The sequence below is a fragment of the Macrotis lagotis genome, chromosome X (assembly GCF_037893015.1).
Source record: "Macrotis lagotis isolate mMagLag1 chromosome X, bilby.v1.9.chrom.fasta, whole genome shotgun sequence".
NCBI lineage: Eukaryota > Metazoa > Chordata > Mammalia > Peramelemorphia > Peramelidae > Macrotis > Macrotis lagotis.
The window spans coordinates 281,409,339-281,435,765 of NC_133666.1; the positions used below are offsets into that span (position 1 = coordinate 281,409,339).

The following is a 26,427-nucleotide window of genomic DNA, read 5'->3' on the forward strand; positions in this document are numbered from 1 at the left end:
TCTTCCAAAAATGTGGATTGTTCATGATCAATAATGATCTATACTTAGCCTAGTTGTATATATGTAGAACCTATATTAGATTGCTTTCTATCATGGGGAGGAGGGAGGGAAGGGATGGAGACAGAAAACTGAGAAACTTGAAACTTCGTAAAAGATGACTTGAAAACTACTGTTGCATGGAGTTGGAAAAAGAAATAAATAAAATATTAAAAAATAAAAAGTGGGTTGCTCATTTGTGTCTGACCCCTAGTGACCCCATCTGGGGTTTTCTTGACAAAGAGACTGAAGTGGTTTTGCCATTTCCTTCTCTAGCTCATTGCACAGATGAAGAAACTGAGGCAAAAAGGGTTAACTGACTTGCCCAAAGAGAGCCATACAGTTTCTAGATATCCAAGCTGGATTTGAACTCAGGTCTTACTGTCTTCCAGGCCTAACATTGTCCCATTTTGCTACTCATACTAGGCTAGAGAGTCTGGCAAATGGTGCCTTGGTGAGTTGCCAGCCAAGGAAATTATATAGCTTGAGAAGCATGCATACCATGTCATGGAAAAAAATTCAGAAAATATGAGGCAAAATAACAAGTTTAATGTAATAACTTTGCCATTATATAACCACTTTAATTTTTCAAAGTGCTCTTAAATATATTCTCTCAAATGATCCTCCCAAAAGCCCTTTGAAATAGTCTTGAACAAGTATTAACTTCATTATACAGATGAGGAAACTGAATTACAAAGGGATTAATGACCTGCCCAAGATTATATATCTGAATAACTACCAAAACTAGCAGAAGAACTCAGATTTTCTAACTTCTAATTAAATTCACTTTCTATGAGACCTTGCTGATTTTCTTCATTGAATTTACTAGTTGTGATAGCATCTTGGGCATGTAAATACACAAGCTATTTTCCTCAATTGCTATCTACCACCCAAGACATTCAGACTAGTTTTGCAATTTGGCATGTATTTTATCTGTACTTTGAAAGAAACAATATCCTAATTACCACTCTCATGCAATTTAGGCTAATTTTCCTTCAAAATAGTATGGAGATCACCCTTGAACCTTGGTTGACTTGGGACTAAAGATTCAAGATGTTACCATCATTTCCTGTTCTTTTATTGTTAAGTCATTTCTGTCAGGTTCAGTTTTTCATGCCTCTCATGAGGGTTTTCTTAGCAAAGATACTGGAGTTTGCCATTTCCTTCTTCAGCTCATTTTTCAAATGAAGAAACTGAGGAAATAGGGGCAAGTAACTTGCCCAAGGTCACCCAGTTAAGTGTCTAAGGTCAGATTTGAACTCAGGAACATGAGTCTTCCTGAATTCAGGACCAGAACCTATCCTTTCTTGCTGCCCTTCCTTTCCTAGTCACCTGAGTACAAAGAACCTTCAAGGATTCCAGGCTTGGAGTCCAAGGACTCCAGTGCTTGGATAGTGACTGATGTTGGAGCATAGTTCAGCTGAAACAACTTGAGATATTCTCAGTACCTTTCCTTGAATATCCTTCTCCCTACCATGGGTGATTAAATCTCCTTTTGTTTACTGTTGAGTCATCTCTGAATGTTTTGCTTTGTTCAAGTATTGAATTTAAACTATCAGAGAATTAACCAAATGAAGCTCATCATTGAATGTGACCTTGAAACATTAAAGTCACTAAAAATAGGGATTAATTGCTATTAAAGAAGTTGCAGTAGAAAACTTTATAGTTTGAGCTGCTTAAGATAAACTACATTTTCTTTATGGTTTTAAAATATTTCCACTTGTAACTTCCAATGTGGATAGTTCCTCTATAGAAACATGGGGGGTGGGGTGGGGGGGAGCAGATAATGAAAACTCTCTTAAGAAAGTGTTGAGGGGCGGCTAGGTGGCATAGTGGATAAAGCACCAGGCCTGGAGTCAGGAGGACCTGAGTTCAAATCTGACCTCAGACACTTAATAATTACCTGTGTGGCCTTGGGCAAGCCACTTAACCCCGTTTGCCTTGCAAAAAAAAAAAAAGAAGGTGTTGAAAACTTTTTTTTAAACAAATTTCTACTTTTGGATAAAATACACTTTCATCTGCTTTGACTTGAAGATGTCTTCTTGAACGATTTCATGGAAGAATCATACAGGAGAGACCTAATACCCCAGAAAAGACTTGGTAAACACCAATGAGAGTATCACTAATGAAACTGATGAAAAAACAAGCAAGAGATCAGGACTCAATTGTCAATAGCAGTGTGCTTCCACTTCAAAATGTTGATTTGTCTGTAGCATTAGAATATTCTATGTTTTTCAATTTTTAAAGATTTTTTTTTTTTTAGGTTTTTGCAAGGCAAACAGGGTTAAGTGGCTTGCCCAAGGCCACACAGCTAGGTAATTATTAAGTGTCTGAGACCGGATTTGAACCAGGTACTCCTGACTCCAGGGCTGGTGCTTTATCCACTACACCACCTAGCTGCCCCTAAAGAGTTTCATTTAAAGTTTTGAATTCCTAATTCTATCCCTTCCCCTACTCCCACCCTCCCGAAGATGATGACAAGAGATTATAAATGTGCATTCATATAAAACATTTCCATATTAGTCATTTTGTATAAGAAGGCTTGGACAAAAGAAAAAGATGAAAGAGTGTAAAAAATACCATGCTTCAGTTTGTATTCAATTAATAGTTCTTTTTCTGGAGGTTGATAGTATGCTTCATTATTATTCCTTTGACATTTCATTGCTGAGAATAATTAAGTCATTCACATTTCTTCAATGAACGATATTGCCACTGTGCATAGCATATATCTTGGTTCTGTTCACTTTCCTATGCATCAATTCATGTAAGTCTTTCCATGTTTTTCCTGAAATCATCCTACTTATTATTTCTTATAGTACAATAAGATTCCATTATTCCAATGGATATTCCATAGCTGTCTAGTCATTCCCAATTAATGGGAATCCCTTTGATTTCCAATTCTTAGCCACTGGGTAAAATCAACCAGAAAGTCCAATTTGTAAGATATAACAGTGAAGGACCTTTAAAATTCAAATTTGGTTTTATTTGAAAGCAAAATGATGCTTTGTCCTTCTGATTCAAAGGTAGGGGAATTGAGACAGGATTAAAGTTATTTTACAATCTTAAAGTAGTTGGTGAAACTAATTTGCTTTGCTGCCTATGCAGTGTATTCGATTTTTCAATATATTATCTATTTAATTAAGTCATTTCAAAATATCATAGTATCCATTTCCAAGGGTACAGTGTGCAGCCATGTATAAAACTGTCATAGTCAGAGATATTGGGACAAAACAGTGGTGATTGCTGGTAGCCTCATTTCCTGAATGAAATTGTGCCACCCAATTATCTTATAGAGATCCTGCTGGGAGAGCACAGGAGACAGTTCTCTATACAGAAATGTACAATTTGCTCAAATGCAGGTGTGACTAACTGTACCTCTTGCAAGATTTTGTTTAAAAAGATGAGATGTCAGCTTTCTGCATTTAGATCACAAATCTGAGGGCACGGACCATGTCAGCTATCTTTGTAATTCCTCTAACATAGTAAGTTCTTAATTAATGATCATAGAATCATTGATTTAGAATCTTTGAGGGCCTTTCTAGCCACACACACACACACACACACACCCACTTCATTTCTACAAATGAAGAAGTAAGATGAAGACAGGTTGTAGCTTTTCCAGGACTGCACATTACAAAGTAGCTAAGACAAGATTTGACTTTAAAGCTCAATGTTGCATCCAGGATATCATGTTGCAAATGAACTTAAAAATGAATTTATCTACAGTCACCCCTCTGCTCATTGATTTTCTCTAATACCTCACTAACCCAACACCTAACTAATCAGTATTAAAGCAATACTATTTGAGCATGTATTGAACAAAGATGCATGAATTGTTTACCCAATATAAATGGCACATTCCCCTTCATTCAAGATGTTTTTACATTCCAGAGGGATTTTTAGGTTGCCCAGTTATATTACTGTTCTTTATTTTTGATACTATCCTTACTCTTCACCTCTCCTCCCTTTCTGCAACCATGAAATCTGTTCTAGGCCTATAAGACCTCAACTCTACCTTTCTCAATTAGGCCATTAACCTCTGAGCGGTCACATTGAACTCTACCCCTCTTCCCCCAACTCCCTGCCCTGAACTCCATTGCTTTACTTATAAATGATGACAATGTCCTAGAAGGTATCACTTGCTTAGCCTTTCAAAGGAATTTCTCATTCTGGATCATCCCCACAATCCCCTCTACTCTTGCTCCCAGGCATTCTTCTGGACTTGTTATTCAGTCAGCTTTAGTCTTGTCTAATTCTGTGACCCCATTTGGAGTTTTCCTTGTAAAGATACTGGAGCAGTTTACAGTTTCCCTCTCCAGCTCATTTTACAAATGAGGGACTGAGGCAAACAAGGTTATGTGACTTATCCAGGGTCACAGTTAATAAATGTCTGAGGCCAGATTTGAACACAGGAAGGAGGTGAATCTTCCTGACTCCAGGCTAGACTCTGTGCTAGTCTTTCCCTCAGCACTGCTTCATAATCTCAGTGGTCCCTCATGATGTCCTGGGTTCTTTCTTTATGATGTTCAGTGTAGATGGGTGACTTTACCTCCATCTAGAAAACAAGGGATTCTTAACCTTTTAATATCACATGTGACCTTTTGGTGATCTGGTACAGTTTATCAACTCATCCTCAAAATAACGTGGGTTTTTTTTGAATCATAATGGAAGGAAAGGCTCAATTTCAGTTAAAAATAATTGAAAAAAATATGTAATTTTTATTATTTGCCTTTTTCCACTGCAACCCCTGCAGTCTATTCATGGAAAATCTTGACTGTATCTAGAGCCCAGGTGATGATCCTCTGATTTAAAATCATAGAAACAGGGGAAGCTAGGTAGCACAATGGATAGAGCACTATCCTTGGAGTCAGGAGGACCTCAGTTGAAATTCGGCCTCAGACACTTAAAAATTACCTAGCTGTGTGACCTTCGGCAAGCCACTTAACCCCATATGCCTTGCAAAAACCTAAAAAAAATAAGATAAAATAAAATCATAGAAACAGAGTCTTTTAAAGCAGAGAGAGACTTTAGAAATGCAGCAGTTGTGAGGCTAATCATAATAATAGTTTGTATTTATTAGATGTGTATCATTTACAAAGCACTTAAATCCCTCTTCCACCCCCCCCAAAAAAAATCTATGGGAGAATAGTGAAAGCACAAGATTTTTCTTAGAGATAAAATAGAATAAGGAAACACAAGAGGCAGAAACATTAGAAGGCCTCCCAGGAAAGCAGATTTCCCAGAACTGCATTATGGCTCTAACAATGATTGTCCAAGCCTCCACCCCTTTGTGGAATAATAAAATAAGATACACAGAATAAGAAAAGAAACCAATTCAAATGAAATACTATTCATCAAAATTTTTACTAAAAGTCTACAAATTGGTGCAGCTAGATGGTCCAGTGGATAGAACACCGACTCTGGAGTCAGAAGGACCTTAGTTCAAATTCAGATTCAGACTCAGACTTCATACTTATTAGTTATGTGACCTTGGGCAAATCACTTAACTCCATTGCCATCACCACCCCATCAAAACAACAACTACAACAAAAAGTTTAATGATCCCAAATAGGAATCCTTAATTCTTGCAACTCAATTTACCTGCCTCCCCTGGAAAAAGATAATACAGTGAAAGGAAGGATATGTTCAAGCAAGGGTAAAATTAAATTACCATTTTTGAAGTGAAATTGATACATATAAAAATCATTTGGCTTCAGTTATGCAGTATCAGAGACAATAAGCATTATGCAGTGGGGAAAAAGCAAAACAAAACATTTTTAAACAAATTAGGAGATTTGAGTCACTCCAGTTCTGTGAGTCTCAGTATTCTCCTCTGTGTAAAATGAAAGGATGGAACAAGACTTAATTGTACTTTCTGGATCTGACAAACTATGATCCATTAATTGAGAAACATCCTTGTTGAAGGTGGTAATAATGTGGTTTTCTTTGGAATTTGGTTAGGTTTTATGAGATTCCTGTACATTATTCATAGCTTAAATTTATGCAGAGGGAAAATCTCAGCAGAAGGTTGAGATAAGTCTATGCTGTCTTTGTTTATAAATAAAGGAGCCAAAGTTTGGCATCTTAGCATAATGTATGAGGAACAGTTTTGCCAGCATCCATCCTGGAGATGGGAAATGTGGAAAAGTTGTGACCATTCTCAGACAAACAGAGGAACTACTTTCAATGTTTATGTGCCTCAGGGCTACATTTTAGAAGTGAAAAAACAGTAACAACAAAACAAAGAGAATTAACAGAGTCCATGATTGTCTGAGGCAGCTAGAGTGGAAAGAATGCCAGACCTGGAGTCAGGAAGACTCACCCTTCTGAGTTCAAATCGGACCTTAGAAATATATCAAATTTTAGACCCTACACAAGTCATTTAACCCTTTTTGTCTCAGTTTTCTCATTATAAAATGACCCGGAAAAGGAAATGTCAGATTACTCCACTATCTCTACTAAGAAAACCCCAAATGAGGTCATGAAGAGTTTGACACAACTGAAACAACTAAACAATAATGTAATTGTCTAGATATTAAAAGTCCCAATTTTTTGTGCTAAAAATGGATTATTGCATCACTTTCTGACAACCAAATTACCCAGTCCCCTTCTTCTGTTCCTAGGTGGCTATGTTTCCACAAAATTGACCTAAAACTGAAGGTGATAGGCAGGAAGAGCAGAAACTATAGCAGATCCCTAATAAGAGTGAGACAAAGGAGCCTTTGTAAAAAGAATTCATGAATCTGAATAATTAAATATTCAAATAGTTTTGTGATCTTATCAATTTGGAAGTTCCCTCTAATAGTACAGATGCAACTCATCTGTGCCTGACTATTCTATTAGATTCTTGTCTATGCCCTTCGAAAGTTTGCCTTAGTCCACCCAATACACCAGGAGACTTTTTTACGTTCTCCCAGTATCACAAAGTCTCAGTGAGGTACTTTGTCTATGTATCTGTCATCCTTCAGTTTTACCCTTTGACAATTCCCCTTCTCTTCCTACTGTCCTCCAATTCCTTGATGATATCCCTTATCCTTGTTCTTTGGAATTCTTCAAGGGTTACAAGTTGCAATCTAATCATATCTACCATGCACTTCTCTATTTCCCTCTTTCTCAAGCCCCCCCCCCCCCCGAGGCAATCAGGATCAAGTGACTTGCCCCAGGGTCCCATAACTAGTAAGAATCTGAGACAGAATTTTGAGCCCAGGTTCTCCTGATTTCAGATCTGGTGCTCTATCCACTGAGCCACCTAACTGCCCCTCATTTTAAATTCTTCAGAAAGAATGGTGTTCCATGTGTTACCAATACCAATGAAACTATGAGCTTTGGCTTCCCAATTTTTAAATATCACACACACACACACACACACACACACACACACACACACACACACGATATTCCTGTGAATTTGTTGATGTAGTCATCTCTCAGTAATTCCCTCTCCTAATGCAGGTTATGGATAAGTAGATAGGTAGATAGATAAATGAATGTATGTGTGTGTGTGTGTGTGTAACTATGTACACACACACACACACATATACATACATACATACATACATATATAAGAGGTTATTTTCTTGATCTAGGGAATAATGAACTTTTTTCTACCAATTCAGGTTAAAACTTTTTATGCAGTCTGTGACCTTAGAGAGTTGTTTGGGGTCACTATGAAGTTAAATAACTTGCTAAGAAATGTATCAAAAGTGAATCTTGAATCCATGTGCTCCTGACTCTGAACTGTCTCTCTCCATGCCAGACTGACTCCCCCCACCATTAAACACTTAGCCTTAACCTTACATTTCCTGAAACTGTTTGCTATAATTTACTCAGGTAATTACCCAAGGTACCCACTGACTTTGAAGTAGGGTGATTTTTAGATGATATAATGAATAAAGCTTAGAGTCAGGAAGACCAAAGTTCAAATCTGACCTCAAATATTTACTAGCTGTGTGACCCTGAGCAACTCACTTAACTTCCGAATACCTTTAGACATTGGAGAAGGAAAAGACAACCACTGCAGTATCCTTGCCAATCCCCCCACCAAGAGGAAGACTGGTCCACGAGTGGGAATCAACTGAATAAGAGGCAAACCTCTATTTTATAGCCCTTATGGAGCTATATAAAATCTTTAGGAAAGCCTCTACCTGGGGGGCTGAATGGAGGATAGATAAGAATGGGGGAACACTTGTAGCAAGCAGACCCACTAGCAGGTAATAATAATAATAGTCCATAATAGTTCAACTATTGCAGTCCTTCTTCCTTTCCCCAGCATATATGTTGGGCTACTGCTTCTGGGAGGTGACAACATGGAAAGAATTACTCTCTATTATGGAATTTGAGTCAGTAGAATCTTCTGTCTCTTCTCTAGGGTATTCATTGCATTGAGGTTGAATATCCTGAAGGAGAATGCAGAGTAGGACCTGAATTCAAATCTCATCTCAGACATTTATGAGTGATTCTGTGCAAGCCACTTTACTTTATTTTCCTCAGTTTCCTCATCTATAACATGAACTGGAAAAGGAGATGGCAAATCACTTCAGTATCTTTGCCAAGAAAACTCTAAATAGGATCACAAATTTTGGACAAAACTGAAATGACCTAAGAAATGTCAGCAAAGGGTTCCTTTGTTCAGAATATAATCCTGCTAGCCTTAAGGAGGCAGCAGAAGGGAAGAGATCCTTCACCACAGGGTGCATCCCATTAGAATGATGCTCCTATTTCAATTCTGACACCCTGGCAGGACTTCTGACTCAGACAGAAACATTCACTCAGCATCACATAGAGCCAGAGGACACTATGGGTTCAATGAAATCTCAGTGCCATTTGTTTTGTGATGTGTATTGCCCTTTCTTTAATTGAAAATGGATTTTTTAATGTTTTTATATTCTTTTTCCCTCAACATCAGCAAAATAGTTTCCTTGTCAACATTATCTAGTAAATGAAAGTTTGTTTTTTTTTCCTCCTGCTTTGACTGTTTCACATGCTTTGGAGGAGGAGAAAAATTAGTCACCTCCCCAAGACAACTTCTACATATTCCACTATCATTTGGTCCATGAAAGGAATGGTGGAATATTCGAGTTGGAGATCATTTAATTTGATGCCTTTATTCTACATATAAGGAAATGAATGAATGCCCCAAATGAGTAAATGACATGTCCAAGCTAATATGCTCATTTGGGAACAGAATTGGGTTGAAAGCTTGAGTCTCCTGACTTTTAATTCAGTGCATTTTCCTATTAGCAATAATTCCTGGTAGAATTCAAGATTTTTTAATGAGTCAATAGGGTCAGGTGTGCCCTTAGGAAGTGACTAGTACTACCTTAAGCTGGAGTATTCTCTAGAACAACTGCCACTGCCATAGGATTCTTCAAAGTGTTCTCCTAAAGACTTTCAGAACTCCTTAAAGACATTTATTAACTGTTATCTCAGCTGAATATTTTTAAACACCCTGAATTCATATAATATTTTGTATTTTTCTGCATGCCTTATTGATTTGATCTTTCCTATTCCCTTATGAATTGATTCTCAACATTTGTGATTGTTATGTTCTATAAAGTTGGAATTAATGAATTGCTTCTGGGGGAAACATAAGTTGAGCTTTTTGTGAGCTTCTGGTCCTAACATTTACTTTAACACTTCCAGAAAGCTGCCTCACATACAGAACCCACAGTTTCCTCTCTCTTTTTTTCTGGACCCCTGTCTTGTTGTTTCATTAACACTGAGCTCATGTCAAAACAAAGTTTAGGGGTCACTCGTGTTTCACTATCAGACACATAGGAACCTTCTTGAAACACCAGACAATACTCCACATTAGGAGTTATTTTAGATAGCAAAAGAATCAACCAAAAAACCACAAGAATGAGAAAAAATGTGACATTAAATACATTTTGAAATGAACACTTGTTTACCATATGTGAAGTGAAACAAAGAAGGCAGAGAATCTACTGCCTTGTTCAGTCTTAGCTGAGAATGTGCACATTGGCCACTCCAAGTTTCCTGTGATGTGTGCCTGCCTGTAAATGATTGTGAAAACTCCACAGATACTGGTTTGGGGGTTATAAATAAATTTTAGTTATTCAGTGACTTTACAGATACAAAATTTACAAATAATGAGGATAGATCTAGTAAACCAGCTAGGGGGGAAAGTACTATGATTCCCATTTAATAGGTGGTAATTGAGACCATGTACCTCACAGTAATTATATTTTACATTATAAATCATAATTCTGAAGGAATTTTACCCAAAGTCACAAAGCAAGTAAATGATCTCCTGACTATTTGTCCAGTATACTTTCTATTTTTACCACAAATTAGGCATGCCCTTGACCATTTCACCATCTAGCTCAAGAAGTTTCATTGACTTTCTCTTACCTTGAGGATAAAATACAAACTTTTCTGTTTGGTATTTAAACTTGTTATAATTTGGCTCTAACCTTTTTCAAAACTGCTTAGATATTACATCCACTCACAAACTTCAAGTTCTGCTCACTTGTTGGTCTTTATATACAATATTCCATCTCCATCCTCAGGCCTTTGTACAAACTGGTCCCTATGTCTGAAATGCTTTACCTTCCCTTCTGCCTCTAGTTTCCTAAAAGTCCCAGCTTATGTGCCATTTCCAAGAACTCTTACCTCTTGTTATTGGTATTCCCTGTCCTCTTGTAGGTGATTGCTTTGGTTTTTATTACACACACATAGGCTACATGCATATGTAGCAAGCACACACATACATATGCACAAACATACATGTGTGAACATGCATCAATACATACATAGATACGCATATACATATATATAGATAACAGGATTAATTGACTTACCCAGGGTCTCACACTTAGTATCTGAGGTTGGATTTGAATTCATGAAGATGAGCCTTTCTGACTCCAATATGGTGCTTTCCCCTTGCTTTCTCTCTTTTTTCTCTCTCTCTTCTCTTTTCTCTCTCTCCCTTTTTTTTATCTCTATCTATCTGTTACACACACACGCACACACACACACACACACACTCTTGCTCTCTCTTTTTCTCTCTTCTTGTTCTCTCTCTCTCTCTCTCCCCCTCTCCCTCTCCCTCTCCCTCTCCCTCTCCCTCTCCCTCTCCCTCTCCCTCTCCCTCTCCCTCTCCCCCTTCTCTTTCTTTTCTCTCTCTTTCTATCTCTACTATCCACATCTCTCTCTTTCTCTTTCTTCTCTCTCTATCTCTATCTATCCATCTCTCTGTCACTCTCTCTCTCTGTCTCTCTCCCTCCCTACCCCCTCTCCTCTCTCTCTCCCCTCTTTCTTCTCTCTTTCTATCTCTATCCATCTCTTACACATACACACACACACACACACACACACACACACACACACACACAGAGCACAGCACAGTTTGCTTACCTGTGAGCATATTGGTTCTCCCCCTCCACTCCCAGTAAAATGTAAGCTCCTTGAAAGCAGGAACTGTTTTACTCTAGCCTTCGTACTCTAGGCTTTACTGCAGCTTCCCATGTTCATGTTGCCAGGGGCTTGACAAATGCTTCTTGAATGTAATTGAATAGAGACTATCAGAAGGAAATAGAAGATATAATTTCTCTTATACTCAGCTGGAAGTGGGGAGAAATCAGACATTGGATGATTTATTTGGTGTCTGTAATTACTTCCTATGTTATACCCAAACAGTTACATTAGTTTTTTCCTTCAGGTGAATAAAAAATCTAAACCTTGGGAGATGGATGGTCTTATTTTTTCGGTAGCAATCAAATCTAAAATCTTCAGCATGGCCATTAAAACTTGATTTTACATTTATTCTGAAAAACTAAATTTCCCAAAACCCATTACTTCAAGAAAAAAAGAAAATCAGCAAAATGTAAAATCATTTCTTGCATTAGGCATCAATCAGGACTTATTTAGTGCTGTTGAACCCTGCTGTTTTCTGGATGAGGAAGAGACTTTGGCCTAGATTAGCAGCATCTTTTCTGTGGAAACCCTGGCTTCTGTGGTGTTTTCATTACCTAAGCTGATTCTGAAAATCATAGCCTATTTGTAGCCTGTAGAAGCAGATGTCCCACTGCAACATTTGTACTGTTTGCAAATCTTGGACAAGCTTGTATTTCCATTTTTTTTTTCTTCCTTACTTAAAAAAATCAGGCTATGTTTAAATAAAAAATGGTTCTGAGAGGATCAATTGTTGAGGGAAAAGAAGGTTTATGATCTGTATCTGAATTGTGCAGATTGACAAAGACTCTTAAAGGAACCTGAACATAGTATTTTTGTTCCCTAAGAGCCTTAAAGAGTTTTGTAAAAAATTAATAGATTAATATGGAAATTTCATCTCATTCAATAAGAGGAACACTTTAGGGAAAATCGAATGCATTCGATGTAAATGACCCTGAGAAACAACCCTCTTTTCATCCACAGCTGTTTAGACCTGCTCATGCCAATGATGGGAGAAATATTTTTCCCATTTCAACCTGCAACATGAAATATTGGCATATACTTTCTTGAATGTGAATTTGACACCAATGCACAGGCTAATAAGTGACCTTGGAATAGTATGATTGTTGTTGGTAATATTAATCTCTCTCACTAAGTTCTTCAATTAACTAATACCTTCCCACAGATGCAGCTGGAACCATAAGATAGCAAATTCAACTCTCTTAAACTCTGATAGCTCCTGCAGAACTGGAAAGGACATGAGATTAGATGTAATAATGAATTTTCTACCATCTAAGGACCAGGCTAACTAAATTTGAGGAGATATTTCCAGAAGGCCAGGCCACCAGGCAATGGATGTTTTTAGCCCTGGTAATTCATAAATACCACAGCTAAGGCGTGAGTGGGTGGAATCTGTATTGGTAGAGGGAATACCCACCAATGAAAGTCCAGCTCTTTGAAGTATTACTAGACTACATTCATAGAATTTGTTATTATTCATCTATTAAAGCAAGTCCATTTGAAAATATACTGACCCATCTGAAAATCTGCATATGGGATTTGCTTGATTGATTTCATTTTTTAAAAATCTTCAAAATTATTGAGTTTAACAACAAGAAGATCATAGATTCAGAACTTTGCTATTGTTTTGTCATTTCCATCATGTTCCACTCTTTGTGACCCCATCTGGGTTTTCTTGGCAGAGATACTGGAGTGGTTGTCATTTCCTTCTCTACCTCCTTTTACAGGTGAGAAACTGAATCAAACAGGGTTAAGTGACTCGCCTGGGGTCACACAACTAGTAAGTGTCTGAGCTTGGATTTGAACTCAGGAAGATGAATCTTCTTGACTCAACTTGAGACTTGGCATTTATCCACTGTGCCATCTAATTGCCTTGGATTTAGAGTGAGGAGGGACTTAGAGATCATCTGGTCCTGTAATTGTAAAGTGAAGGATCCTGAGACCTGTTGAGGGGATCCACAATGTCAAGATCAATTTCATAACAATATTAAGATGATTTCATTCCTAATATGATAGATAGCAATAGATCCAACCCACATAAATAAAAGCTCTTTGGGGATTATTCAATAATTTTTAAGAATATAAAGGAGTCCTGAGCTCAAAAAATTTGAGAACCACTACTCTTAGTTCAAATCCTACATTTTACAAATGAGAAGGCTGCTATATATAGATAGCAAGCAGCAGAGCTGAAACTTGAATCCAAATCTTTTGAATCCATATCCAGTGTTAAATCAATTATAGTATATTGTATTATATTTGCTTACCAGGAGAAATAATTCAAGACTGCAGATGGTACAGTTTTTTTTTTAGGTTTTTGCAAGGCAGTGGAGTTAAGTAACTTGCCCAAGGTCACACAGCTTACTTAATTAGTAAGTGTCTGAGGTCAGAGTTGAACTCAAGTCCTCCTGACTCCAGGGCCAGTGCTCTACTCACTGTGGCACCTAGATGCCCCACAAATGGTACAGTTTTGCCAGTTTCCCTACCAAACAGAATCTCCAACAGAGCAAGAAATGGAAAGATGTAGGAAGATTATGAAGAAATGTTCACAAATCCAAAGCATTAGTAGTTTTATGAGTGATGATTGCAGGCCAAGGTTCACAGTAGAATTTCACAGTCTTAGCAACTTCTCACTGACCATCTTGATGATGTCTTATGCACTTAATACATTTTGCCAAAGGAAACTGTAGTAAAAAAAAACATAAATGTATTAAATAGGTATAATACTTCATCCTATTCAAAATATACATAGATTACCCTCTCCTCCAAAATTGCTACAATTTGGATGAGGGATATTTCTATATTTACAACTGAATCTTTGATTATTATAGTCAAACTCTTTAAAAATATCAACCAAATTGGGGGTTTTGAACTAGCCTGATTAGTTCATTAACTTCATTGATTTTAGAGACTCAGTTTTTCCTCATTCTGATAAGACCAATCTTGCATTTATATTGAGGCTAATAAGATACCACAAATACAGGATTGAAAGAATTGATAGAACAAATTCAACATAGTTGGGCAAGAAGAAAGTGTCAAAATCTTTTTTATTTAGATTTACCAGACACATAGTGAAATGGAAACTTCTATATACATAGCAGGAATGGGGGGGGGCAGGGCAGCAGAAGGTATTATACATGAAAATGAAGATCTTAATTCTTTACAGCTTGTGTTTTTTAAAAAAATATAATAAATTCAGTCTAGCTTTCAAAGTTGTCCTCTTTGTACTTCTCTTTGATCTTCCTTCTTTTTTTTTGAATGGTCTATCTCTATATTCATATCTATGTATGCAAGTATGTGTATATATAATATATTCTTCAATGTCCCTCTTGTCTTTCTTTTATTTTACTGATCTGGGTTTTTTTCCTGCCTAAGCCTGTCATTTTTTGCCCATCCTCCCATCTATTCACTCACAATCAGTGCAAAAAGACAAACAAAACTCTTATAATAATATAAATATGTATAGCTCACAAGATAAATTCCCACAGTGGCCATGTATAAAAATGCATCTCTTATTCTGCATCTTGAGTTCATCAACTCTCTCAAGAAGTGAGTACATACTCAAGTTCTCAAATAGAACCATGATCACTTATATGTGACTATTCCCTCCTTTAACTGTAGCTCATAGCCACTCCTCATACCTACCCATTCTATGCAGCTCTGCTCCATATTGTATCATAATTTGATGTTCTACATTTTCAGGGCCTTCCTCATCTTCTCGACATCAGGAGGGTAGCAATGGAACCCAAAGATTGTCCAGTGTTCATCTTTTATTTATTCCACATGACAAACTGAATATATTTTTCAACTGAGAATTTCTTTAATGGTTCTTTACTCTTCTCCTTTGTAGCTTCTTGTTCATAATGTATTAAAATCTGTTTACTCCCACCATGAGTTTCTTTTGACTTTTGGGTGATCGTCAACTACAAATTTTTAGTTACTTACTGCACTATTCCACGGCTTCTAATCATACAACAGCACTGGTAGAATATCAGTATTTAAAAAGTTGGAGGAGCACAATAATGTGTTTCAATGATGATATTCCATTATTATATGAGCTCAAATACCACACAATCCTCGGTTGCTCAAGAATTACCTTGTAAGTAGGTTTGAAGAAAATGCTACTACCCAACCTCCAAAGGGAATTGATTAAACACCTCTTTATTATGTCTCAAGGTATGTTCAAGTTCCAGGACCCCACTTAGAAACCTGGTCTCTTGAGATGGATTGAAAATTGGATGAAGGCACATGAGACATTAGAAAGTAATACTCTGAATCCAAAAAAGAACTTCTTAGATACAAAAACTAAGCTCTCTGTGAGGAAATAGGAATTTCAGGCAATGCAGCCCAAGGGATTCTAACTTCACAGAATCATTAGCACAGATCAAAACAGTTTCCAGGAAAAGGAGAGAAGTGTTTGTTATTTACCAAGGTTTGGGGAGTGGAGGAGTGGTTATACTGAAATTTGAGTAGGACTAAGTGGAATTAAAATACTCTTCTTTAAATGAGGATAATGAAAGAAACCAAGAATTAAAGCTTGATTGGTTTCCATGCAAAGAAAATGGTCAGGGGGAGGCTCTGTTTTCCTAAGTGCAGAAGCTTCAGCACACTATTTACTTGTCAAACACAAGCAAATACAGGGACTTGCATATCAACTCCAAATAATTATAGGGACTTAGGAACATTTATATCTTCTAATCCTATATGGTAAGTATTCATACTTCGCATCATTCTTAACAGTCTCTGAGTAGCAGAGATCTGACTTGACTTTCTCGTTTGTTTTTGCTTCTTTGAAGTGAAAGTGAGGAGTCTATTTCTAAAGAGAATGAAGAATAGCAAGAACTGGACACACAACACAAAGTACCATCACTTTACATTTGTATAATATTAACTGAACAAAGTTTAAAAATACTTTTGATACCATCACTCATGCTTTCTTTCTTATAGTTTCAGAGAAGAAGAATCACTCCATTTCCTAAAGCTCCTTTTTTTCTGACTACATCCTTGATTACATTTCATTTTGCTATTCCCCTTTCCATTTCGTTGTTTTTTTTTGCAGTTTATTTAGACCCCACACCATTGTAGTATTATAAATCAAGAACTGAAAAAAAGACCTTCAAGGTCATAAATTCCAAAGTCCTCATTTTACAAATGAGAAATCTGAGTCCCAGGAAGGTTAAGTGCTAAGTGATTTGCTCACCTGGAAGAGCAGTGATTTGAACCCAGGTACTTCGGCTCAAAATGGAGTGCTTTTCCCCCTCCCATGATTCTTCAAACTATATCTCTCTATTGGCTCCTTGGTATCTACCAACAAAAATGCTTTGGTTTCCCAATTCTTTTTTTTGTTGTTGTTGTTTTGTTTTGTTTTTTAGGTTTTTGCAAAGCAAACGGGGTTAAGTGGGTTGCCCAAGGCCACACAGCTAGGTAATTATTAAGTGTCTGAGACCGCATTTGAACCCAGGTACTCCTGACTCCAAGGCCGGTGCTTTATCCACTATGCCACCTAGCCGCCCCAGTTTCCCAATTCTTTAAAGAAAAAAAGCCTTTGTTCAACCTCTCTGTTCCAACCAATGACAGTTGCATTTTTTTCCATTTCCTTTGCTGTTAAACTTCTTAGAAAAGATACTATGCTCAGTGTTTTCCCTTTCTTGCCTCTTTAATCTGGCTTTCATTCCCATTAATTATTCCATTATAGCACCTCTCTCATAAGTCATCATCGTCATCCAGTTAACAAATCTTTTTTCCTTCTTCATCCTGGACCCCTAGTCCTCCCCGCAGCATTAAGACATTGCTGATCATATCCCCTTCTTCTGAATTCTGAATATCAAATCAAATGTTTGATGGTTCATCCATATCCACTGGAGAACCACTGTAGGTGTTTTCATTTTTTGGTTTTCTTTAGCAAGGAAGATACATTATCAAGTCTGTGAATCAGGAATATTAATGTTAGCAGCTTGCAAAATAGAGAGAGAGAGAGAGAGAGAGAGAGAGAGAGAGAGAGAGAGAGAGAGAGAAAACATGTAAAAGGGAATAACCTCAAGAAAGACTTTCTGAGGATAGGTAAAATGTAATTAAAGCCTGAATTTATGGTAGCCAAACTACATAGTTCTTAAGATAAATTGGACAATATATTATAAATATATGTACTTCTGTCTCCCTAAGAATTCATTTTAATTTTGGCTATCTCTAGCCCTAAAGTCAGGATAGGTAGGTGGTACAATGGTACAATGAATAGAATGGAAGTCAGAAGGACCTGAGTTCAAATCCAGCCTGAGACATTTAATACTTACTGTGTAACCTTGGGCAAGACACTTAAACCCATTACCTCATCAAAAAAAATATTTACTATAAGTAGATATAGTTACAGATATTCAGATGGGTTACATATGTCTGTAAAGACTTTAATGTGCCATGTGTCTGAGATCTAAGACAATAGAACTACAGAGATCTAAAAGGGTAAGATTGGTATGAATGTTACTCAGAGTCAAGAAAGATGAAATCTTTAATGAATCCCCATGTTCTAGATGAAAGTAGTCATAAGATCATAGATTTTGAACTGGAAGTGTCCTCAGAGGTTATCCAGTCCAATGCCTCATTTTATAAGTGAGGAAACAGACCTAGAGAGGATAAATGGTTTGTCCAAGTCCATATATATAGTAAATTCCAAAGAAGGAAGTGATATGAGGTTCTATGAGTATAAGTCCATCCTTTCTGTTGCCTCTTCACCTTGATCTGAATTCTGTAAAGCTTTTTTCAAACAACAGTCATCTGTCAAAAACAAACAAGCTCTCTCTCGCTCTCTCTCTCTTTCCCTCTTTCCCTTTTTTTCACTCTTCCTTTCCTTCCCTCTCTCCCCACAAAAGTCAAATTGGTGTCTATATGTGTGTAAAGTCCAGTCATTCTCATATTCACTCAATTTTATTTCCCCCCTCCCAGTTGCATGCCCACAGTCATACACTGTATATATGCCCACTTTTTATTATTCTATGTCCTGCTTCAAATTCTCATCTAAAATTGGGGAAGGGAGGAAAAGTTTGTTCTTTTATTTCTAGTTTCTTGATCTTAAGAAATGTGTTATATTTTAAAATAGAAAAGTGATTCTACGTCTATAAGGATTTTTTTTCTATTTACATTTAATTTTTAGCTATCCCCAGAAAATGAAAATATCTGTGTTTGTTAATCCTCTTTTTTCTCATTTGGTAATTAATATTACTTTGTGGAAATGGCATATGCCAAACAGATTGTTTGCTTTTGCCTATTTCTCAGGTCATTGAATATTTCTCTGAATGGAGAGAGTGATAGGAATACTCCAATGAAAGTTTAAAATACTTTCTTCAAATTACTACTCCCCACGCACACACTCTGTATATCTCAAATCACTGGATAAACCCAGTTTGCCACTCAAATGTAATGGTTGTGACATAAAGAAAGAGACAAATAACCCCTAAGAAGATATTTATCTTAGATTCTGGGAGAACTTGCTCCAACCTTTTTTTTAATACAGAACATTCAGTTAGGTATTAAACTCCAGTAAGTGTTTAATTGAGTTATTAACATTTGACATGTATTTAATATTAACAATAAGAGAAAGGTCTTTGGAGGAAAATTATAATAGAATTATACAATCTTAATTAAGAATTTGGATTAGTGGAAAGAATACCATATTTCAAATGAAAAGATATGAGTATGAACCTCTCCTCTTCCACTGGTGGGTTCTTTCCAGGAAATCTATTTTGAAGAAGACCCAGATCAGTCATATTTCACCTTCTGGACTTTGCCATTGGTGTCCCTCTCCCTTTTTACTTGACAATAGTTCACTAAAATCTCCCAGTAAATTTTTAAAAAGTTTTCCATAGAATTTCCCTTTCTTGTTCTTATTTTTCATTCTTGGAAAATGACCCATTTCAGTGAGTTTTTGCTTTCTCTATATATTCCATTGGCCCACTTCAAAAGCTCAATTTTACCCCATACTCCAATTAAAGTTAAAAATATCTCCTTCAGACTGCTCCTACCTCTCCCCTTCCCTCCCACATTCTGTATATCTTGAATTACTGGATAAACCCAGTTTGCCAGTCAAATGGAATGGTCATGACTCAAAGCAAGAGACAGATGAACCTCAGGAAAATGTTTATCTTTTTTAAGCTATCCCCAGAAAATTTTTTTTTAATTTTTATGTGTTGTTTTCCTCCACTAGAATGTAAGTTCCTTAAGGGAAGGGACTATCTTTTTGTCTGTATTTTTATCACCAGTGTTTAGAACATTTTTTTTAGTTGACTTGACCTTACTTAGTAAATCAATAGGAAGTACTTCCTATGTGATCTCAGTCAATTATAATAGGAGCTAAAATTTATATAAAGATTTATGATTTTCAAAAAAATATTATCTTGTTCATTCCAGCAGACTACTTCACCTTCGAGGGACCTCAGCTTGCTCATGACCTCCCTACCTCCTTTCAGTTCTAAATCCTATGATCTTCCCTGACCTTGAGGAATGTTTATCATTGTTGGAAACACTAGAGGTTTATTGGAGAAACTTTTAAACAACTTGAGACAATAAAAAATGCTCAGTTGAATGTTATGGAAGATGAGATTCTACTTCACATAACACATGTACAGAGGAATCCTTCTTGTATATTAGGGATATTTTTGATCTCTTCACTGGCAACCTAGTTAAAGTCATGCTCCAGGGAATGTGAAAAGGAAAGGGGATGGGGTAAGGATAGAAGCTAATGCCCTCTGGAACACAAAGGGAGAATATTTATTCAATTAGACAGAGACTGTGAGATGAACTCATTAACAATGAAAGCAACCTGGTGTGATCTAGGGTAAAGCTGAGCTTTTGCAGTGAACCAATGGAATATATAGAGAAAGCAAAAAATCACTGAAATTAGGGCATTATCCAAGAATGAAAAAAAGAACCAGGAAAGGAGATTCTATGGAAAACCTTTCAAAGTTTACTGGGAGATTTCAGGGAACTATTGTCAAATTCAGTATTTTGCCTTTGTATGTTCTGTATGTGAAATGGAGGCAATAACTTGGTCTTCTGGTTAGTTAGTTCTTGACCTTCTTTATGGAAGACCAAAATGACTTCACTATGTTTGAGACAAATTACAGTGTGTCTGACTGTGGCTGATCAGACCAATATGATCTCAGGCACAAATAATCCATGTGAACACTTGGATGCCTCCTCTAAGTTTACACATGTCATGTTTCCTTTGGGCTGCTTCAATTTTGCCTTCCTCATCGAGTGCGGCCCCCTCACTGATGAGGGCATGCCATGCTAGGCAGTCCTATGTCAGTGTCTCCCATGTTGTACAATCGATTCTAAAGTTCTTCAATGAGACTTCAGGGTGTCTCTATATCGCATCTTCTGACCCCCATGTGAGTGCTTGCCTTACGTGAGTTCTACATAAAATAGTTGGGTATTTTTTGACAAGCATACATCTGACATGCCAACGCATGTCCAGCCCATTTTAGTTGTACTCTCTGAAGTAACATTTGAATGATAGGCAGTTTAGGTAAGAAAGGACCTCAGTGTCTGGAATCTTCTCTTGCCATGTGATCTTCAAAGTCTTTCTCAGACAATTTAAATGGAAGTGTTTCAGTTTCCTGACATGGCACTGATAGATTGTCCAGGTTTTACAGGCATATAGCAATGAGGTCTACACAAGGGCTCTGTAGACCTTCAGTTTAGTGTCAGTCTAATACCTCTTCTTTCCCATACTTTGTTTTGGTCCTCTGGTGAGCATATTGGAAATTGAAGTGGCCTAAACTGGTCTACAGACAGAAATCCTTTCGGATTTCTGCAAACATGGGAGAATTTGTCTGACCCTCATTCCCTTGTGATCTTTTGGAGAAATAGTCATTTCTACAGAGCTAGAAAGAGAGAAACTAGCAATGGTTGTGTAGTGATCCTCTTTTGAAGATGCTTCCATGTAGATTGGCATGAGAAGTGATCAACAGATAGTCTTCCTAGGGAACTTTATTTGGCAGGTTGATCAGCTGGAACTAATCATCATTTTCCTATGAAAAATCCCTCAGACTGTTGCTGTCCAGGTCACAGCCCAAGTCTATTAAATTCCCCTGAAAGCCTTATCCTTGAAAGAAAGAGAATCTTAGGGTGCTGCTGGGTGGCACAGGGAATAGAGCATGAGCCCTGGAGTCAGGAGTACCTGAATTCAAATTTGACCTCAGACATTTAACAATTACTTAGTTGTGTGGCCTTGGGCAAGCCACTTAATGCCATTTGCCTTGGAAAAACCCTTAAAAAAAAAGAGTATCTTAGAAGGGCTGCTGTTAGTCATCCTACGACCAAGTAAGAAGATATAGTTATAGATACATAGATGATAACGATTTTGGTTCCTGTGTTTAGAATGCTTACCTTTTCTTGTCTCCCTTCTAGTCAAATCTCAACTAGTTCAGCCTTCTCAAGGTAGAAGACTCACTAAGTCTGTGAAAGCACAATGGGTCTTAGATTTAGAGTTAGATAGGAACCATAGATTTGATCAAATCCAACTCTCTCACTTTACAGAAGTGGAAACTAGTTAAGGGTTCTGTCTAGAGTCACACACAGCTAGCAAGTTTCTGAAACAGGATTTGAACTCAGGTCTTCTTGAATTCTGTGAAATAGAAAATTAATATCCTACTTTATTTTATTTAATAATTGAGAATCATATCTAATCACTGGAATAAATGCTTATGGATCAGATTTTATTGTATAGACCTTAGTAATAGAGTTTGTAAGAGTTTAACTCCCCTGTTCCTCTGGGTTACAGCCTCGACTCAAATTTGTCTCACCCTAGAATTGGAGAAGAGAGAGAAAAGGCGTATGAGTCAACCTGGTCATAGAATGTTTTGCCTAATATTGGACCTCTCTGGGTTAGGGAGGATGCCTAAGCATGGGACTTTCCAGAGGATGTTGTCTATCTCTCTGTTTTCCCATTGTCCCATTTCCTAGAGATTCTCTTTTGTGAGTCAAGTCAAATGTAAACCCACCTTTTAGTTCTGCTATAGACCAATTACAGGCATAGTTTAGTTTTCATCACAGAATTATTTTTTACTTCAAATAACCTATTATCTTTTTACTATATAAAAAAGTCTACTCTGGCTGCCCAAGGTATACTTGGCTATGGAGGATCCTTGAATTCCTTTTTATTAGCAATTGCAATCCTTGCTAATAAATTCATCATACTTGAAAATTTGTGCCTTGGTTTCTCCTTATTGCAGATTCTATCCTCAGATTCCAGCATTCTATACATTATGCCACCTGGTTGTCTTTTGAACCCTCCAGGCTAGGTGTTCTTTGGCCCCAGTGGGACTGTTAAACACTAAGTCACCAATGAAAATCTTTCTATTATACTTTAGAATAGTGAAGCAATTGCTGTCTAGCTGCCTATATGGCAAAGGCCAGCAGCATCCCCTAATTCCCACATAGCTTTTACTTCTATATTTTCCAAAGTCCCTTCAAAATTTCATCTGTTTCCCAGGACCTGTTTGTCCCTTGTAAAATGTATACAGCCTACCACTATAGAGTCACTGGTTTAATGATTTCCTTTTCCACTTCTTTTACTTTCAGTAACCATGATTGAACTGTATGTACACAGAAACCCACTTTGTTGACCATGAATACAGACTAGGAATTACAGTCAAATATGTCTGTCTCTCTATCTGTCTGTCTCTCTCATTCTCTTCTTCCCTGTGTAACTTCTTTTTTTGTTTCCTCGTTAGAGCTCTCCCAGCCATGATGCACTGGGTCCGGACTCAGAAACCTGGAGAGAGTGGCATCAACATCGTCACTGCTGATTTTGTAGAACTTGGGGATTTTATCAGCACGGTCATCAAACTCAACTACGTCCTTGAGGAAGGAGAAGCAGACACAACTTGATAATACTGTTGGAAATGGCCTTGAGTAAAATAGAGAAGACCAATTGTAGTAGGCGTATTATCTTAGAAAATATTGATCTTCCTATGCCACTGAATCTTGGAAGTGTTTAGGGCTTAGGGCGGGTGGGAAAAGGGGGAAGAAAATAAATTTTTTTCAGTGACTCTCATGATCTGCACCTCTATAAATATTCCATGTTTCCATTTGAAAAACCAAGTCTATTCTTGTATCTAGTGTTAGGGATAGAAAAGACCAGTTCAATGTTTATCAAAATTAATTGCTGTGACTTATATTTATGAGTGTCTGTTTAATTGCATTTTCTACTTTTAAGATTAAGATCCATGCTTCACCCATCATGCCTCCTCCATCTATCAAAGGCAGCATGCAACAATTGTAGACCTGAAATGAGATTGATTCAGTTAGATGTAACTTACTGGCTTTCAGAAACTTAATAAAATATAAAAGGTTTGCCCAATTTTGTAGTTAGATGACTGGCCAGACATAGTCCCCAGTTTTGACTCAATAGAAAATATGCATTAAAAATATTTCTAGCATCAGTAAACCTAGACACCATAACCATTGGGGTGTGTGTGTGTGTGTGTGTGTGTGTGTGTGTGTGTGTGTGTGTGCGTATGTGTGTGTAAGGAACAGGATATGCAGTATTTCTATTTAAGGCAGCTATATATATATAGAGTCAGAACTTCTTCTGACAAAAACCTGAGTGCCAATTCCACAGCAAAAAATAATAATAATAAGGAGAGGGAGAGTTAATTTATATCTAGGGAATCCCTTTAAAAATAATGCCTGTCTTGCCATTGCCTGGAAATGATAGGTCACCACAAGTGACTAGGAATCAGGACATTCTTCTTTACCAGAGCTCTTTGAAGACCCCTACCTTCTAGATATTTCTCTGCTAAGGTAATGAATATCTGATAAAAACAAGACTATATAAGTGAAATAAAAATTCAAGTTAGGTAATTAATCTCAATAACTGCAATAACACATAAATGAAAAAGGGTAAACTTCCTTGTTAACCATAGACATTTTCTAGAAGATAGGGCCTAAGATTCAGGAACAAATTAAGCGGTAAACAATCCTAAGTAAATCTATGTTTCCTATGGGCATTTGCAGAGTATATTTTCTGGGGGCCATATCTGAAGGTCTCATATCTATAGAGGGATAGCATAGAATCTAGAGCAGTGGTTCTCAAACTGTGGTCTCAAAAGTGGTTCCCTTAAGTCATCTGTAGGGGTTCATTGAAATAAAGTATTGTCTTGGCAGTCATATTTATCCAAAATTGGCTCCATTACTCTTTCCCCAAAAGAACAGAGAAAGATATCACAGCCTTAAAAAGGGAAAACTATTGTTCTGGACCTCCTTAGCATTGGTCTGGAGCATTGCCAGAAGCTTTTACATATGACCTTGGGCAAATCATTTGACCTTGTGGAATGCATTTTCCCAAATTATAACCCAATCTTCAATGGGAGTTATCTTTTCTTCAACTTCCTCAGCAAGATACTTTGAAGATAAAACTAGCAAAACTCAGTAAATTCCTTAGAAAAATGGATCCTGGCATTGTTGAATCATTTCAGTTGTGTTGGACTCTCCATGATTTTATTTCTGGTTTTCTTGGCAAAGATATTAGAGTGGTTTCTCATTTCCTTCTCCAGTTTATTTTATAGATAAGGAAACTGCGGCAAACAAGATTACGTGAGTTGCTCAAGGTCATACAGTTAGTAAGTGTCTGAGGCTGAATTTGAACTCAGGACCTCCTGATTCCAGGATGAGTCCCTAATTTTGCTATTAGTAAAGTGCAATGAAATTATTGTATCTAGTAAAGACCAAATTTTCAAAATTTGTCTGAATTTTGGTGAACTTTTCACAAGCATATAAAAACACATTTACCAACTTTTAGAGACTAAAAACTGACCTATAAAAGGAACCCATGTACAAGATTATGCAACTGGGGAACCTGGGGAACAGAAAAATTGGGTTTCTTATCTTCTTTACTAAAAATGATGTCATTGATATCTCACTGACAAAGCTGACAGAGTGTTTTCTTCACAACAACATGGTGAAGTAAGTTGTGTGGATATTTGATTTAGATTATAGTTGAAGAAATTAGAGACTTGTCACCAATACTAAGTATCAGAGAATGGAGCAGTGGCCAGTTCCCCTGACCCAAGGCCAGGGTTTTTCACTACATCATTTAAAATTGAATTTAAAATAGAGTATTAATAGGATAGTGAATATAGAAGGTGATGAGGTCTGTGTATGTACAGAATATCTATGTGTACATATCAGCTCCATATATTCTGGCCATACACAGCTCATCAAAGCAACCACACACACACACACACACACACACACACACACACACACACAGACAAACATTCCCTTTGATTTTCAGATAAAAACCTTTGTGTGAAACACTAAGGAAGTTCAATTGACTAAACTTGCTTTAAAATATTTTAGAGTTTAAAATATGTTACTACCTATTTTTAAAATGAGGAATCTGATTGTACTTGCTAGTATATTTAGCCAATCATTACAGTCTGTATGCCCAATTATTTCAGAAAGACAAATTGTATCCCTCCTCCAGCCCCTCAGACTCTGACTTCTATTGTCTCTTTCCCTCTGAAATATTTTAAATGGGAATATGTGTGTGTATATATATATATTATATATGTATATGTTTGTTTATACATATATATTGGAATACATAGTTGAAATCTGTACACACATATATACAAATCCACAAGTTCTATAACTCAGAGATCTTTTTTTCTTATATATTTTCAATAGAATAAGAAAATAAAAGATCACTGGATTGTTTGAATTGGTATCTCTTAAAATCTCTTTTTAAGAAGATTTTTGCTGTAATTGATCTCTCATTATTAATTTCTCTGGAGTATTTTCAGCCAAGCATACATGCAATGACACAAGGATTTCATTTATAAATATATCAGAAAAAATATTTTAATGTGTTCAAGAAAAAGTAATCATCTATAGTGGTAACTATGTTGTATCTTCTTGAGCTTCTTAGCTTCAATGTAATGTTTGCCTCTCATTGGCTTCATC

General features: G+C 36.8%; 1 protein-coding gene across 2 annotated transcripts in view; it reads left to right on the plus strand.

Annotated features, from left to right (window-relative positions):
- Window positions 1-23,443, plus strand: part of PLCXD3 (phosphatidylinositol specific phospholipase C X domain containing 3) — a 220,053-nt gene extending 196,610 nt beyond the window's left edge. Inside the window, exons 1-2 of one of the 2 annotated variants that reach the window (XR_012472533.1) lie at window positions 13,116-13,196; window positions 23,193-23,276. Coding sequence is in view for 1 of the 2 variants with exons in the window: in XM_074207228.1 (XP_074063329.1) it covers window positions 23,193-23,349 (157 nt within the window). In the remaining variant the exon portion in view is untranslated. Of the gene's footprint in view, window positions 1-13,115; window positions 13,197-23,192 lie in introns of those variants that run through there. The other variant, XM_074207228.1, reaches the window with a different exon arrangement.
- The last annotated feature ends 2,984 nt before the right edge of the window (window positions 23,444-26,427 follow it).